Source organism: Podarcis muralis, chromosome 3 (assembly GCF_964188315.1).
Source record: "Podarcis muralis chromosome 3, rPodMur119.hap1.1, whole genome shotgun sequence".
Classification (NCBI taxonomy): Eukaryota; Metazoa; Chordata; class Lepidosauria; order Squamata; family Lacertidae; genus Podarcis; species Podarcis muralis.
Genome location: NC_135657.1, coordinates 16693652 through 16707629, shown reverse-complemented (window position 1 = coordinate 16707629; position 13978 = coordinate 16693652). Strand labels below are relative to the sequence as shown.

Sequence of the window (13978 nt, the reverse complement as noted above, 5' to 3'; positions counted from 1 at the left end):
GGCATGAATTCCGTTGAATTCCGACATCCTAAATTCCTTATTCATGAAAACCATGCAATTCATAGACTCATATAATTGTACAGTTTGGAAGGGACCACGAGGATCATCTAGTCCACCCCCTGCAATGCAGAGATATTTTGCTCAAGGTGGGGTTCAAACCCACAACCCTGAGATCTAGTGTCTCATGTTCTACCAAGTGAGCTATCTCTTTATATCTTTATCTCTTTGTGTAATGTTAGGCATCAAATTCCGTGTTTCACTTAAAACCTACTAATATGAACTTCCCTGCTTAACAGTGAGGTAGAAAAGGCCCAGAGACTTCCCTTGTTAAGACTCTTCATGATCTGGAAGGAACCGCAGTTTCCTAAAATAGCAAGGCAAATCTTGTGTGGCTAGTTTGCACATTTATCAGAATGAAAGAATGTGTGCTGTTACATTTGTGGCAAATATAGTAAATTAGCCAGGAAGCTGAGATGCAGCATAATTATTTAGATGTGTCCTGCATCTTTTTTTACATTGTGCGGCATATTTAATTGTTACTGTGTCTCAACTTCTGCATTTCGACAGCATTTTGAACCATGTCGGCGTGTTATGTGCTGCCTCATGTGGTTCTGTATTTATTTTAGATTTTTTTCCTGCTTACTCTGAAGGCTGTAGTTTGGTTACATCATTTTAAAACCAGAAGTGTAAGCATTGACAGTAGAAAACTGAGAAAAATCCTAATAGAATGAAATACCAACCAATCCTCCAAAGACTGGCCATTGAAATTCCACTCCCAAATGGTATTGCATAATTTCCTTCAGCACCTCTTCCAAGAAGAAAACCCCATAGTTATGTATCAGTGACAGAGAACACTTCTGAATATGGATGTGGTGCCCAATTCAAACAGGAGAGCACTCTTTGTCAGTTTTGGAGTTCGCTGCAGGGAGAGTTGTGCAGGGCCAAAAGGTGCAGCCTTTAGTTCTAATCCAAAAAGGAGGGCAAAGTTGCCATTGCTAACCATTTATTTATTGTTTATAAATATGCAAAACTAATAAAATTTGATTTTTAGACGTGATAAACTGTGGATTTGCATGGAGTTCTGTGGAGGCGGTTCATTGCAGGACATTTACCATGGTAAGTTAAAGAGAGGTGTAATTCTTCTTGGGAACTGCAGATAGAAGGTGGGAAATTAAGAGGGCTCTGTTGACTCCTTTAATAATTCCAGATTGGACCTAGAAAAGTTTATTTTAAAGCCAAGAAAATCTACACAATGTATGAACTATATAGCCTACAGGCACCACAAAATAACAGGCCAAGCCTCTTGACTATACAGTGGTACCTTGGATTACAACTGTTTTGGATTACAACCACGTCAAACCCAGAAGGGCATGTCCCATTTTTTGGATTACAACCAATTTGGGGGGGGGGGGCATTGGCGAAAGAGCGCCTTGGGTTTCAACCTGTTTTGGTTTACAACCAGACCTCCGGAATGGATTATGGCTGTAAACCAAGGTACCACTGTAATATGAATATTTACAGATTAATAACTGCTCAGTATAGGAGCCCTTCTGCCTTAATTCTTTTTCTGAACATTACCTTGTTTTGCTTTCAGCACTGGCAGTTATGAAAGCTTATAGTTGGTTACAGTTGTAAGAAGGTAGTTATGTAAGACGCTCATGGTAAAAGGAGATTAGAGGATGGATAAGCCACTTCTAAACTTTCATTTTACCTTAATATATTCAACAGACATCTATGTTTTAATAATAGTAGAATCTCTTTGCACACCACCATTCCTTAAATAAAAACTGTGAAACAAGTAAATTGACCTGAAATTCTGCACATCTTGTAACAATCCTTGTTGGTTTCTGGATATGTGATAGTGAAATATTTGCAACCTGATCCTAAGCACAATTAAGTCCTGTTGCTCTCAGTGGAATTTAATATGTTTGTTTTTACATTTCGTTTCCTGCCTTTCTGTTATAATATCAAACCCAAGGCAGCTTACAGATGGCTCCCTCTAATAACAAAACTCAGTTGGCAAGTGCCAACAGAAGTGGAGTGGCAATGGGGCCTCTGAGAAACAATAGGGAGAATTGTTATACAGTGGTACATCGGTTTAAGAACAGTCCTGTTTACGAACGATTCAGTTTATGAACTCTGCAAAACCAGAAGTATTGTCTTGGTTTGAGAACTTTACCTCGGTCTAAGAATGGAATCTGAACGTTGGGAGGGCACTGACGGTGGGAGGCCTCATTAGGAAAAGCACACCTCGGTTTAAGAACTGTTTCGGTTTAAGAACGGACTTCCGGAATGGATTAAGTTCGTAAACCGAAGTACCACTGTCCTTAGGGAACATCTCATTGAGGACTGATCATGTTTAGTCACCACCTAATTCCAAGTATCTGTTGGAAAAGAGAAAGTGGAATGCCCTGCTTGAATGGAATCGCTGTCTGTAACCCCAAACAGAAAGGAGGATATGATGCAACATTTTGTTGCAGGTTCCTCTTGTAAATAGATAAATTGCAACAAAATTTGAAAACAGTTCTGACAGGGGAACAAGTCAATTAGTGGTAAAAACAGCAACATGAAAGTATGCTTAGGATCCCAGCATTTTTATTTATTGCTCTGCAAAGTTTATCAGAGACATTTAATCTTGTTAGATTGAATGTTGAATAGTTGAATGTTTTGATTTTCTCTGCTAGTCAAGTATACAGCAGGGTTTGGAAAATGCCAACCAAATCTCCTTATTGAGTATAATATGCCACGTGTGTGGACTTACTATTATAACATGTACCATGGGAACAAGCTCTTGTTTGGCCCATCTAGTGTGGTACACTTTTCAGTATGCTGAAGGCAGAGTTTGCTGCCCCAAACTATGCCCTGTGTCACAGAGTGCAGCCCCACTCAAAAGTCTTATTTGCACAGCATGGAAGGGATTTAACCCAGTGATGATGCTTGGTCATATTTCAGCAGAAACCTGGACACACTGCCGCATATTGTTATTGGCTGGGGTTCTGCTGGGCTGCAAAGCAATTTCCTTGCTATTCTTGCTAATCTCCTCCCCTTATTTCTCTAGACTGCATTTTCTCCACATGCAATAGTTGAACAAAATTCACAGGGAGGGAAAGTGGAGGGTTTCCCCTCCTGTTGAATGATAGTGTGACCTTTCTGTTACTCAAGCTGTGTCACTCTTTTATGCTCGACAAAGAAGAGAGTTCTTCTCTGCTACAGGCATATTGTGTTATTTCGTTAGGCCTCGTCATTCCTGTGTTTCTCTGTTACACAGTGATTGATAGTGTCCTTGTGATGGTGCCACCTGTGTGTTAGGAAATGAGCTTATTTTACGTGTGTGGCTGAACAGATGTCGGGAGCTAATGCTTTCCTGTTACTACTGATTTTGGCTGCAAACCTGCTTTTTAAAAGAGTGAAATATTCTGCTTCTTAATTAATTTCCAAGCTGTTTCTCTCACCCAGGCCAGTGTCAACTGTTAGATACGCAAGTTGTAAAATCCAAAGGATTTTAAGCACAATCTTCTATGTATTTCCATGAGATTCTTAGATAGAATAGTTCTTACAACTTGTTCCATGTTACCTACATCTAGAATTCAGTTTAGATCATCTGATTATAATCTTCCACAACTCCCCCCTCCAAGAAACTGAGCTCATGGTACTCTGATCATAGTTTCTAAAGTATGTAGAACCTGAGAGTTTGGACTGTTTAGATACACTCCCCGACACACACACACACACACACACACACACACACACACACCCCACACACCCCACCACCACCACCAGATCACTCTTGGGGGCCTGAGAAAGAATAGACAAGGATTTACAGAAATAATAAAATATCCTAAAATACCAAGCAAGTTCTTTAAAAGGGAGAAACGTCGCAAAAGAAAGATGTGAAAAGGAAAACAAAGGCAACTCTTGAAAGCCAAGGATAGAACAAAAAGGGGGTTTTGTTTGCAGCTGCAATGTAAGGGTGAGTAGGGAGAAACAAAGGCCAATATATGGAGGTAGGGAGTTTCACGCTTTGGGACCCAGTATGTGAAAAACGTTATGTTTTTCTAATCTGGGCAAAAGGGGTAAGACATCCTCCAAACCGAATTGTGCCTTGGTCCTTTGGAGCATCACTATGAATTCCAGCCAAAATCCTTATATGTGAGCCTGTCTTGGCTTTCTGGCAAAATGTGAAGTGGTGGTATTTCTTCTGCTCCCAGGCTAGGAATATTAACTGTGCGCGTGCATGCGCACGCATGTGAGAAACGATAAGGGAACGAAATTGCAGTGAGGTGTTGAAGAGTAACAGTGAAATTGCGGTGAACATTCAAATTTTTTGTTGGGGGGGGCTCTTTTCTTCTAGTAACTGGACCTCTTTCGGAGCAGCAAATTGCTTATGTTAGCAGAGAAACATTACAGGTGAATATTATTCTTATATTGTTAGCCTTTGGCATAGAAATAATCTGGGGGGGGGGGAATATAAGTCGCCCTCTTTTGCTGAATACCGACAGATGCGGAATTGTGCATTAATTCTAGGTATTGCTCTGCTGATTATTATTATTATTTATTCTTATTATGGTTTCCCAGCCAAATTTGCTACATATTTTTCTTGTCCAGTTCTTAGTTGCCTCCCCCACAAAGGAGTCAGTGCTGCACTTTATGCGTTTGCCTATGTATTACATATGTGTGTATTGGCTTAGGGTGCTGCAGGGAGACATACCTATCTTACGGGTTAGAATCTTAGGCATCAGATGTACTGCTCTGTAGCTCACAAAAGATTCCTGCGTACTTCTGATTATTTGTATTTGCTGTCGAACCGCCAGTACAAGCGGCACCCAAATTCCAAACACATTTGCTCAGAAGGAAGGAACATAAGTGTACTACCTACGATTGCAGGCTTCAGTACAGTGGTGCCTCGCAAGACGAAAAGAATCCGTTCCGCGATTCTCTTCGTCTAGCGGTTTTTTCGTCATGCGAAGCAACCCTATTAGCGGCTAAGCGGATTAGCGCTATTAGCGGTTTAGCGGCTATTAAAGGATTAGCGGCTAAGCTGCTAAAAGGCGCTTAGCGGCTTAGAAAAAGGGGGGGGAAGCGGGGGGGAAATCGCAAGACTAGCAAGGTGTTTTCGTCTTGCGAAGCAAGCCCATAGGGAAAATCGTCTTGCGAAGCAACTCAAAAACGGAAAACCCTTTCGTCTAGCGGGTTTTCCATCTTGCGAGGCATTCGTCTTGCGGGGCACCACTGTATAGCTATGGGCTTCTGTCATGGTTTTTGCCGTTGCCTAAATTTGAGTTATCTGAGATGCTTTTCTGAAGATGTTCACTGCCGACTTTTTGCCTTGAAAGGAGAGAGTGAATCCGTCTTGTTTCCGCTTCCTTCCTTATTCCTTCTGTCAGCCTTTCAAATGTAGGTTGGTCCTGCAGTGATGTGAATGAAAATACAATCAAGACACATAGCAGAGACACCATTTAGCTTTTTTTCATCTAGTTGGTTTTCCCCCTGTATTGAATAAAACATGAATTTACACAGGCAACTTTTTCTAATGGCTTTTGTTTTTTAACTATAGGGATTATATTACCTTCACAGTAGAGGAAAAATGCACAGAGACATAAAGGTAGGTGATTCTTTGATGTGGTGTATACAGTTCTTAGTTAAAATGTTAACCATGAAATAATGATTTTATGTCCCATCGGTTTTAAAAACTGGGATCATATAAATGCATTGTAGGAAGAAGGCAGAAATGTCATTTTACAAGGTCTAGTGAAGTGCTTTGGCAGAGGTTTTGTTTCAGTTATGTTATAATGGCTTTTCTGTTCCTGTGGGATTATATCTGTGTTGCATGTGGATGATGCAAAATACAGTTTAAATTGATGAAGACATAAAGTGGAATCTATAGAGTTCCCCTTGCACAAGCAGAAGACACTTTCCTATTTAAGGGGTGCGTGTTGCAGTCCTATGATATTCCAGAAGGCCCTCCTACCTTAGGAATAACTCTGGGGAGTGCAGAAAGGAAAGAGATCAAGAAAGCTCCATTGTGCCCAAGCTATTCTGGATCTATACCAAGGTTTGACAGTTTGAAGAAAGCCCCATCCTTCATCTCCCTGGGTTTGGAACACTGGGAGTTGAAGGTCTCTGTGAACTGATGCTGGAGGTTGCAGGGGGAGGAGGAATCACTGATTTACATTAGCGACTGAAATCACCTTGGGTGAAATCAACCAGCCATTCTTACAGGGTCTGTCAAACCTCAGGGGTGACCTGTGAAGGGGGTTTACGAACTGAAGTTGGCTTGGGCTAATGAGGATTCAAGCTGATGATTTTAGGGAAGCACCATATGTTATTTCTGTTTGAACAACATCTTGTAAAGGATATCTGTGGTTTGTTGTACCCAAAATGCTATTTTACTGGCAAAGAAGAGCCAAAGTGTATACTTTGCAGAAGTCTACTTAGTTCCAGTTTAACTTAATAAAATAAAGCAATGTTGCTGTGCCATATTTCATGATGACATATATTCCAATTAGGATATCCTATTTATGGCATTGGTTCCAATTTCTCTTGATATGAGGGTGGACAGCTCTGTAATCATCACCCTGAGGGTGGGTATTGCTTGCCACCCCTCTCTTTACGTTTGCAAATATGGTTCTACAGTTGCTATCCTTTTTTAAAAAATATATGCAAGAATGGCACTATAGTTTTGTTCCATTCCTAGCATTTATATTCTGAATATTAAGTAGCACATTCGTTGTGTCAAAACAGTTAAAAGAACATGAAGTCTAAAAAGCTGTCTGTTGCCATTTCCCCCCTCCAGGGAGCAAATATTCTTTTAACTGATAACGGCTATGTGAAATTAGGTAGGTACGTTCACTTCTATATACACTTTGCTATATGTTGTAGTACGATCATCCAGATGGTTGAGCAGCGAAGTATCGTATCATTATTTGTAGCTTTGCTTAGGAAAGCAGAAAGCGTACAGTCACAATCCAAAGAAGTTGTATGTGTGCCTGGCAAGTTTTTTGCTTTGAAGTTTTTACCAGAATGATTGCAGAGATAAGCTGCTGTTCATCTCTTTCTTTTTCAAAGAAGGCTTTCCTCTTCAGCTGTCAGAACTTGCGGGGCTGGAAACTAGAAAGCTTTGTTTGTATGTGAATTTTTCACCTGCATACACTTAGAGGCTCTTTTGGATGGTGACCAGTATTTATTGTACAGTTTAAATGAAGACAATAGAAGGAAGAAATAGAAGGGCGCAGGAGCAGGCTGCAAGGTAGCCCATTCAAAATGAAAAGACTAATTGTCTTAGAAATGGGAAGGAATTGCTTAATGTGGCCTTTCTTGCACTTTGAGGATAATTGCATAGTTAGAGGGAAATATGAAACAAAGATTAAAAAGGCTTTCAAAAGTTGTTCCAACCAGTTTGTAAATATGTGGACTGCATAAAACTCTGACTGTTCTGTTTGTTACAATAAGCATGTTAATTATTACATCACATTGCCTGCAAATCTTTTACAGCTGATTTTGGAGTAGCAGCACAAATAACAGCTACAATTGCTAAAAGGAAATCTTTCATTGGAACACCATATTGGTAATTGTCCTTTCTTTAGTAATACTTGTTGCATGGATAAAAATATAATTTGAGCTGCATTTTATCTTGAAGTGGATGGGGAAACCTTTATGAATTGTGTAACGTTTGTTTTGAGATGACAGAATCAGGATTTGTGGGTTGTCGCTCAATCAGCATTTGGGCAGTAGGGGATTCAGCATGGATTGTGGATTCATTTTTGAAGGACTTGCAGTAGGCATGTCTTTCTCAATCTTCACACAGTACTTGGGCAAAGTTATGGTTGCCAATTACCCAAAAGAAAGAGTCCTCAAAAGCAGTTGAGGGTGTGGGTGTGTATTTATAGATCTTGTAGCATGGAGATAAATGTTGTAAAATGTTAATGATACAATTAGAATAGCCGGTTGAAATGTTGGCAGGCAAAGTGGAAAAACAGCAACCTTGACCTGGCATTGGGACGCGTGAAGGTAGGAGGGCATTTGCTGTGTGTGGCTTAATTAAAAGTGTAATGAACAACAGGGAGATTAACACTGAAATTTATTGAAAATTGCTTGGGCTGCATTGTGTTTCCAAAATTTAAGGATTAGAACTTGCTGCATATTCCAATCTAGTGTTCTCTGATTTTTAGGATGGCCCCTGAAGTTGCTGCAGTTGAAAGGAAGGGTGGCTATAATCAGCTCTGTGACCTATGGGCTGTTGGAATAACTGCTATAGAACTAGCAGAACTTCAGCCCCCTATGTTTGACTTGCACCCAATGAGGTTGGTAAATGTATGTAAAGCTGGAAAATAGGAAAATAACTACCACGGGATACATGTGATTTTCAGGTTTTCTTAAAAGGAACATACTAACCACAGAATACACAACCTGCCTGCATGTTTGCATTTTTCTGTCCATTGACAGATGGCCTGCACAGTCAGCTTTGGCAACTGTTTGATAGAGGAAGGGAAAAGAAGGAAAGGTGTGATTCTTTCCTTTTATTTCTTCCTTATGTCTCTAGGAAAGCGCTCTGGAACAGTTTCAAATATGAAAAATGTGGACGGGGATAGTTCTCTTACTTTAAGGCTTTATGATACAGGGTTTATGTAGTTGCCATTTCTAAAGTCTCTTTCCAAAATAGATATTCGGTTATCGTAAAAGCCTGCTTAGCTAGAGACAATAGAGGGATAGAAAAATGAACCTTCAGACATGGGCAGCAGTGGTGACTTCCGGTCTCTCAGGAGCTTTTGGTTTACATTCCTTTCCCCTGCACACACATGCTGTCTTCTGAGTGTGCTTCAACCCACTTCAGCCATTCAGTAGTAGATGTCCTGCAAATTACTAGTAGCATCCTTTTGACAATTCTTCCTGAGCTATCACATATAGATGTAGCCCAGGCATAGGCAAACTTGGCTCTCCAGATGTTTTGGGACTACAATTCCCATCATCCCTGACCAATGGTCCTGTTAGCTAGGGATGATGGGAGTTGTAGTCCCAAAACATCTGGAGGGCCGAGTTTGCCTATGCCTGATGTAGCCCGTGTGCTAGAGGCCTGAAGAAGAGCCATCAAGAGTGCTGCTTGTAACAGCTGAAGAGCTTTGGCTATTGCACGGCTCTCAGAAGATCATATGCCAAGGCAGCTGATGGGGGAAATGGAGTCGTGTTTGCAAGAGCCCTACAGAAGCCAGTGTATACCCTGTGTCCCAGGTGCACAGAGTCTTTACAGAACCAAACACTAAGGCCTCAAATATGTGTAGCTACTCCTGTCATCAAAGACACTCAACATTTTTTTAAAAACCCAAAATAGATTGCTGTTACATTTAATTTATGATGTAAATCAGATAGCTGCCATTCTTGCCTTGTCCATTCTACCTGGATGTTATGGGCCCATTGATAGAGTGGGGTGTTTTTTGTTTTTGTTTCCTTTTTAAACAAACAAACAAAAAACTTTTCCCCTACTGAAGGCATCTCAGAGTTTTGTTCCTGGATATAAAATAATATCGATTTTGTAGTTCTTAAACAGCAAGTAACAACTGTTCTTGCTTTTCAGAGCACTCTTTCTCATGACAAAAAGCAACTTTCAGTCTCCCAAGCTAAAGGACAAAATGAAATGGTAAATACCTTTGTTATATAGCCACACTGTATTGATTATTGTATTCACCAAATAACCTTCTAAAGCTTGCAATTGCATTTTAAAGGTCAAATAGCTTCCACCATTTTGTGAAAATGGCACTTACAAAGAATCCTAAGAAAAGACCCACAGCTGAAAAACTATTACAGGTATAACTTACGTTTTATTGTTTTCCACTGTGTTAAAATGCTGTCTGTAGTGTTGTCCTTATGTGAGGAAACCTTCCATGAGGAGGTGCTGAGGCAAATCATTCCTGGTGGGGGGAACCAGTAGGTTGGGGTGGCGTATTATGTTATACAGTATCCGGTTGGTTCAACGATTGATGTGCTGAGGCCCTATGGAACACCTATTTTTGTTTATCTGATTTCCTCCCCTATACATAGAATCATATGAGCTGCTTCTTCTTTCTTTAGTCTGCGTGTTCCCATGTGGGAGTGGGCAGGAAAAGTGAACACTTGACTGAACTTTGCCTTGATAACCTTGGGGAGACTTAAACATTGTTTTTACTGTTGGTTTTAGGGAGCTCGCCCAACTTCTATCTATGTTAAAATTTTCAAATTCTAATGCATATTCCATTTGCTTTCTCTCCTGCTTCATTTTGTCTCTTTAGCATCCTTTTGTTACCCAGCCCTTGACCCGGACGCTTGCTATTGAACTGTTGGATAAAATGAATAATCCTGATCATTCCACCTATCATGATTTTGATGATGATGATCCTGAGGTGAGAATACTTCTTTCTTAGAGAAGTCAGTGCATTTGCAGTTTTGTCATACAGTGGTAACTCGGGTTAAGTACTTAATTCGTTCCGGAGGTCCATTCTTAACCTGAAACTGTCCTTAACCTGAAGCACCACTTTAGCTAATGGGGCCTCCTGTTGCTGCCGTGCCGCCAGAGCACGATTTCTGTTCTCATCCTGAAGCAAAGTTCTTAACCCAAGGTACTATTTCTGGGTTAGCAAAGTCTGTAAGCTGAAGCGTATGTAACCTGAAGCATATGTAACCCGAGGTACCACTGTAAAACATCTGAGCTATATCTGAGACACCTTCCCCATGTCAGGTAATGTGAGGATAAGGAGGGTGGTTGCGAATATCTGAATTTCTAGAACTTGTCTCATGAATGAGTGAAACTGGTGAGAAAGGAATCTTGGATTGAGAGAGAGTGACTTACCCAAAGAGACCGGACTCGTGCTCTTTAGCTGCTATGCTGCACTGATTCTGCTTACTAGTTGAACTCAACAATAAACACCAGACAATGGGCACAATTTCTCTTGCCCTCGTCCTAAGGTCCCCAAACTTAGCTGGTCTCTGAGACACCACAGAGCCCAGAGACCATTCACCAGATACTAGCACTGCTCAGAATAGTGTGCTACAGGCTTTTTTGTAGCTCGAAGCAGTTTGTTACTGTTGTATCTCCCATCATTGCATGGGGTGTGTGCTGTAGGTTATCTCCCATGTTAAGGTTTGCATAAGTATATATTGACAATGCACATTTTAGTTGTCTAAAAAAATACTGACAGGGTCAGAGATTCTGTGATCCTTGTCCACTCTTTAGACTCAAAGTAGCCAAAACCCTTTTACTGTACTGTAGGAAAACAATCTTCCAGTCCCCTAATTTGCCATGAATTCACGGAGCTGGAGCTCTTTGCAGCCTAAGCATTTCTGAAGATGCTCACACTTAAATTATTACTTGCTACTACATCATTGCTTACGGAGCTTAGGACACTTCCTCATCTGTTTCCACAAACTAGTTATCTGAAACAATAAGGCAGTTTCCAGGCCTTGTATTGAACTGGTGGCTTGTTTTTGATTGACTGATAAGGATGCCACTTAGCAGCATTGTATATCTGTGTATCCGAAGAAGTGTGCATGCACACGAAAGCTCATACCAAGAACTAACTTAGTTGGTCTTTAAGGTGCTACTGGAAGGAATTTTTTTTTTTTTTGACTTAGCAGCATTAGAGGGAAATCTTTAGTGGCTAATTACAATGTGAAGCTGGGATACATTCTTAGCTAGCTTAGGCTGCTTTATCCTTCAGGATGCATCCTGAAGCTTACTTGGATTTAATCCCTATAACACTGAGATGAATGCATTAGGTTGCTAGAGGGGGCTGTAGTTCAGCGTCTCGTCTAAACGCCTATATAGCAAAATCTTTATTTCAGGTTTTATAACTTCAGTTTTGCTGACAGCCTAACTTCTGGAATGGTTTCTACTTGTAATTCTCCACTAGCACCCCAACAGGTTTACAATGCACCCATATTGGGGGAGCTAAGTAGAGAAACTGGTGGTAAAGCAGAGCTAGCATATATATATATATATATATATACATATATATATATATATACATATATGCAGGTTTTGGTGTCCTCGGGTATCTTCCCGTGTAAAAGTTGGGGTGTCTAGGCGACGTTTCGACGAGGTCTCACTCGTCATCTTCAGGCTGGTGCTTTCGGCTTCTTGTTACTGGAACAGAGCAGGATCTCAGTGTTTGATATATATATATATATGATATATATATGTGTTTGATATATATATATATATAGATATATATATAGATATATATATAATAAATGTTCATAACTGTACCAATCTAGCACGTACATAGATATGTGGACCACATGTCTGGAGCAGCACAAGAAGACCATCCTGAAACCATTTTGACTCCCAAACTAACCAAATGGTTTCTCTGCAAGGAGGGAGGGGGTGAGGGAACCTTCCCATTGTCTCAGGAATTGGGTAAGCACCATCTCAAAGGAATGGCCAGACTACCATGAAAGGCAATCAGATAAGGCATTATCAGATAACCTGGCAGACAGGAAAAACAACAACATTCAAATTTCTGTTGTAGATCACCTTTCCTGTGATGTAGGTATGATGTTTGTGGGGGGTGGTCTTGGGTTACACCCCTTCTGTGATGTATGTATGGAGGTGTGGTCTTGAGCTCCAGGGCAAAGAATTTAAAATGTCTATATAAGAGCAGGCACACCTTTGTTCTGGGTCCTCCTCCGCTTTCCTGTGTGTGAAGGGAGCACCCTGCTGCAACAGCTTTAATAAAAGATCAGGCTTACGAGCGGCTTTGCTTCTCAATATTCTCTGGTTGGCCTCTGTTATTTCCTCCTACTAATGGAGAACCTACAAAGGACTCTATAAGGGCTCTTGTGTCCCGCATAAGGGAATAAGGGCAGATTTTGTTTACAACAGCTACGATTCATAGCATGCTTGCTGCCCTGATTCACAGGTAACAAGGAGAGAGGGAGAGCATATTAGCGACCACCATTGGCCTCGGTGGTCCCTCCCTGAGACCCATTTGCCAAGCCATCCTGGTTGCTGATGAACATGCACTTACAAAACTAAATAGAATGTCACTATCACCTTGTCTGCCTGCATCTATTCATGGAGTTCACTTAAAACCTACCTCGCCGTAAGAGTTTCCACCAAACAATACGTTTGCAGTAGCAATACCTTACTAGTAAAGGTGACTTTGATGACATAGGAGGATTCTTTCAAAAACGAAAGAAAACAGCCCTCAATTGAAAAAAAGACTTGCCCAAGGCTTTCTTCAAAATTAATAGTATACCATTAGTAGCTGTGACGGGTCTAGACTCATAAATAGAGACAATGGAGTAGACATCAGTCTGCCAAGAATTTATGTCCCTGTGGATGATGGACTTTATATAAAGTGATAGAAACTTGGTTTCTATCTGAATGTAGTTTTCCACTGGGAGCTAATGCTATTTTTGGAATGTGGAATCTTAATCTGAAACTCACAAGGTTCTCCTTCTCCGTTGAATTTTAAGTTATGCCTTAAAATTGCTTAAACTCACAGGACGCTTTTACACTGCTGCTTCTAAAGGAGGATATTCTGTTGAACTTCCACCTCATTTCATACTAGAGGTTTCAGTCATTATAAATATCTGTGTATATGTAGTGATTTTCAATATACAGAATTTTGTGTAAAGGTGTTTTTAAAGAATATTCACAAGAGGCATATGGAACACCTGTCTTTTCATTTGTTAAACTATGTATATATTTTCCCTAGCCTCTTCTTGTGCCTCATAGAATTCATTCGACAAGCAGAAATGTGAGAGAAGAAAAAACACGCTCTGAAATAAACTGTGAGTACATACGCAAGTTTTCAAACGTAATTGTGAATTTGTCTTCTATATGGTGATGATTTGTATTAGCTCATTACCACCCAGTCTATGTTAGATGATCATAGATTTAAAATTTCAGTCTTGCTAGAAGTATATAGTTTCTTTACTTCCATAGCTTTTGGTTGCCTTAACTGTACTGCCCATAGCTGAGCTAGATTCTTCCATGTGGCTCTGTTTC

The 13978-nt window shown here is 40.4% G+C and overlaps 1 protein-coding gene across 8 annotated transcripts in view; it reads left to right on the top strand.

Annotated features, from left to right (window-relative positions):
* MAP4K3 (mitogen-activated protein kinase kinase kinase kinase 3) overlaps positions 1 to 13978 on the top strand; it is a 65973-nt gene that overhangs the window by 14158 nt on the left and 37837 nt on the right. For all 8 annotated transcript variants that reach the window (XM_028724964.2, XM_028724963.2, XM_077926716.1 and 5 more), the window contains exons 4-13: positions 1052 to 1116; positions 4352 to 4407; positions 5555 to 5602; positions 6794 to 6836; positions 7492 to 7564; positions 8169 to 8300; positions 9569 to 9631; positions 9717 to 9798; positions 10260 to 10370; positions 13686 to 13761. In XM_028724964.2, coding sequence (XP_028580797.1) covers positions 1052 to 1116; positions 4352 to 4407; positions 5555 to 5602; positions 6794 to 6836; positions 7492 to 7564; positions 8169 to 8300; positions 9569 to 9631; positions 9717 to 9798; positions 10260 to 10370; positions 13686 to 13761 — 749 coding nt within the window. The remainder of the gene's footprint in view (positions 1 to 1051; positions 1117 to 4351; positions 4408 to 5554; positions 5603 to 6793; positions 6837 to 7491; positions 7565 to 8168; positions 8301 to 9568; positions 9632 to 9716; positions 9799 to 10259; positions 10371 to 13685; positions 13762 to 13978) is intronic.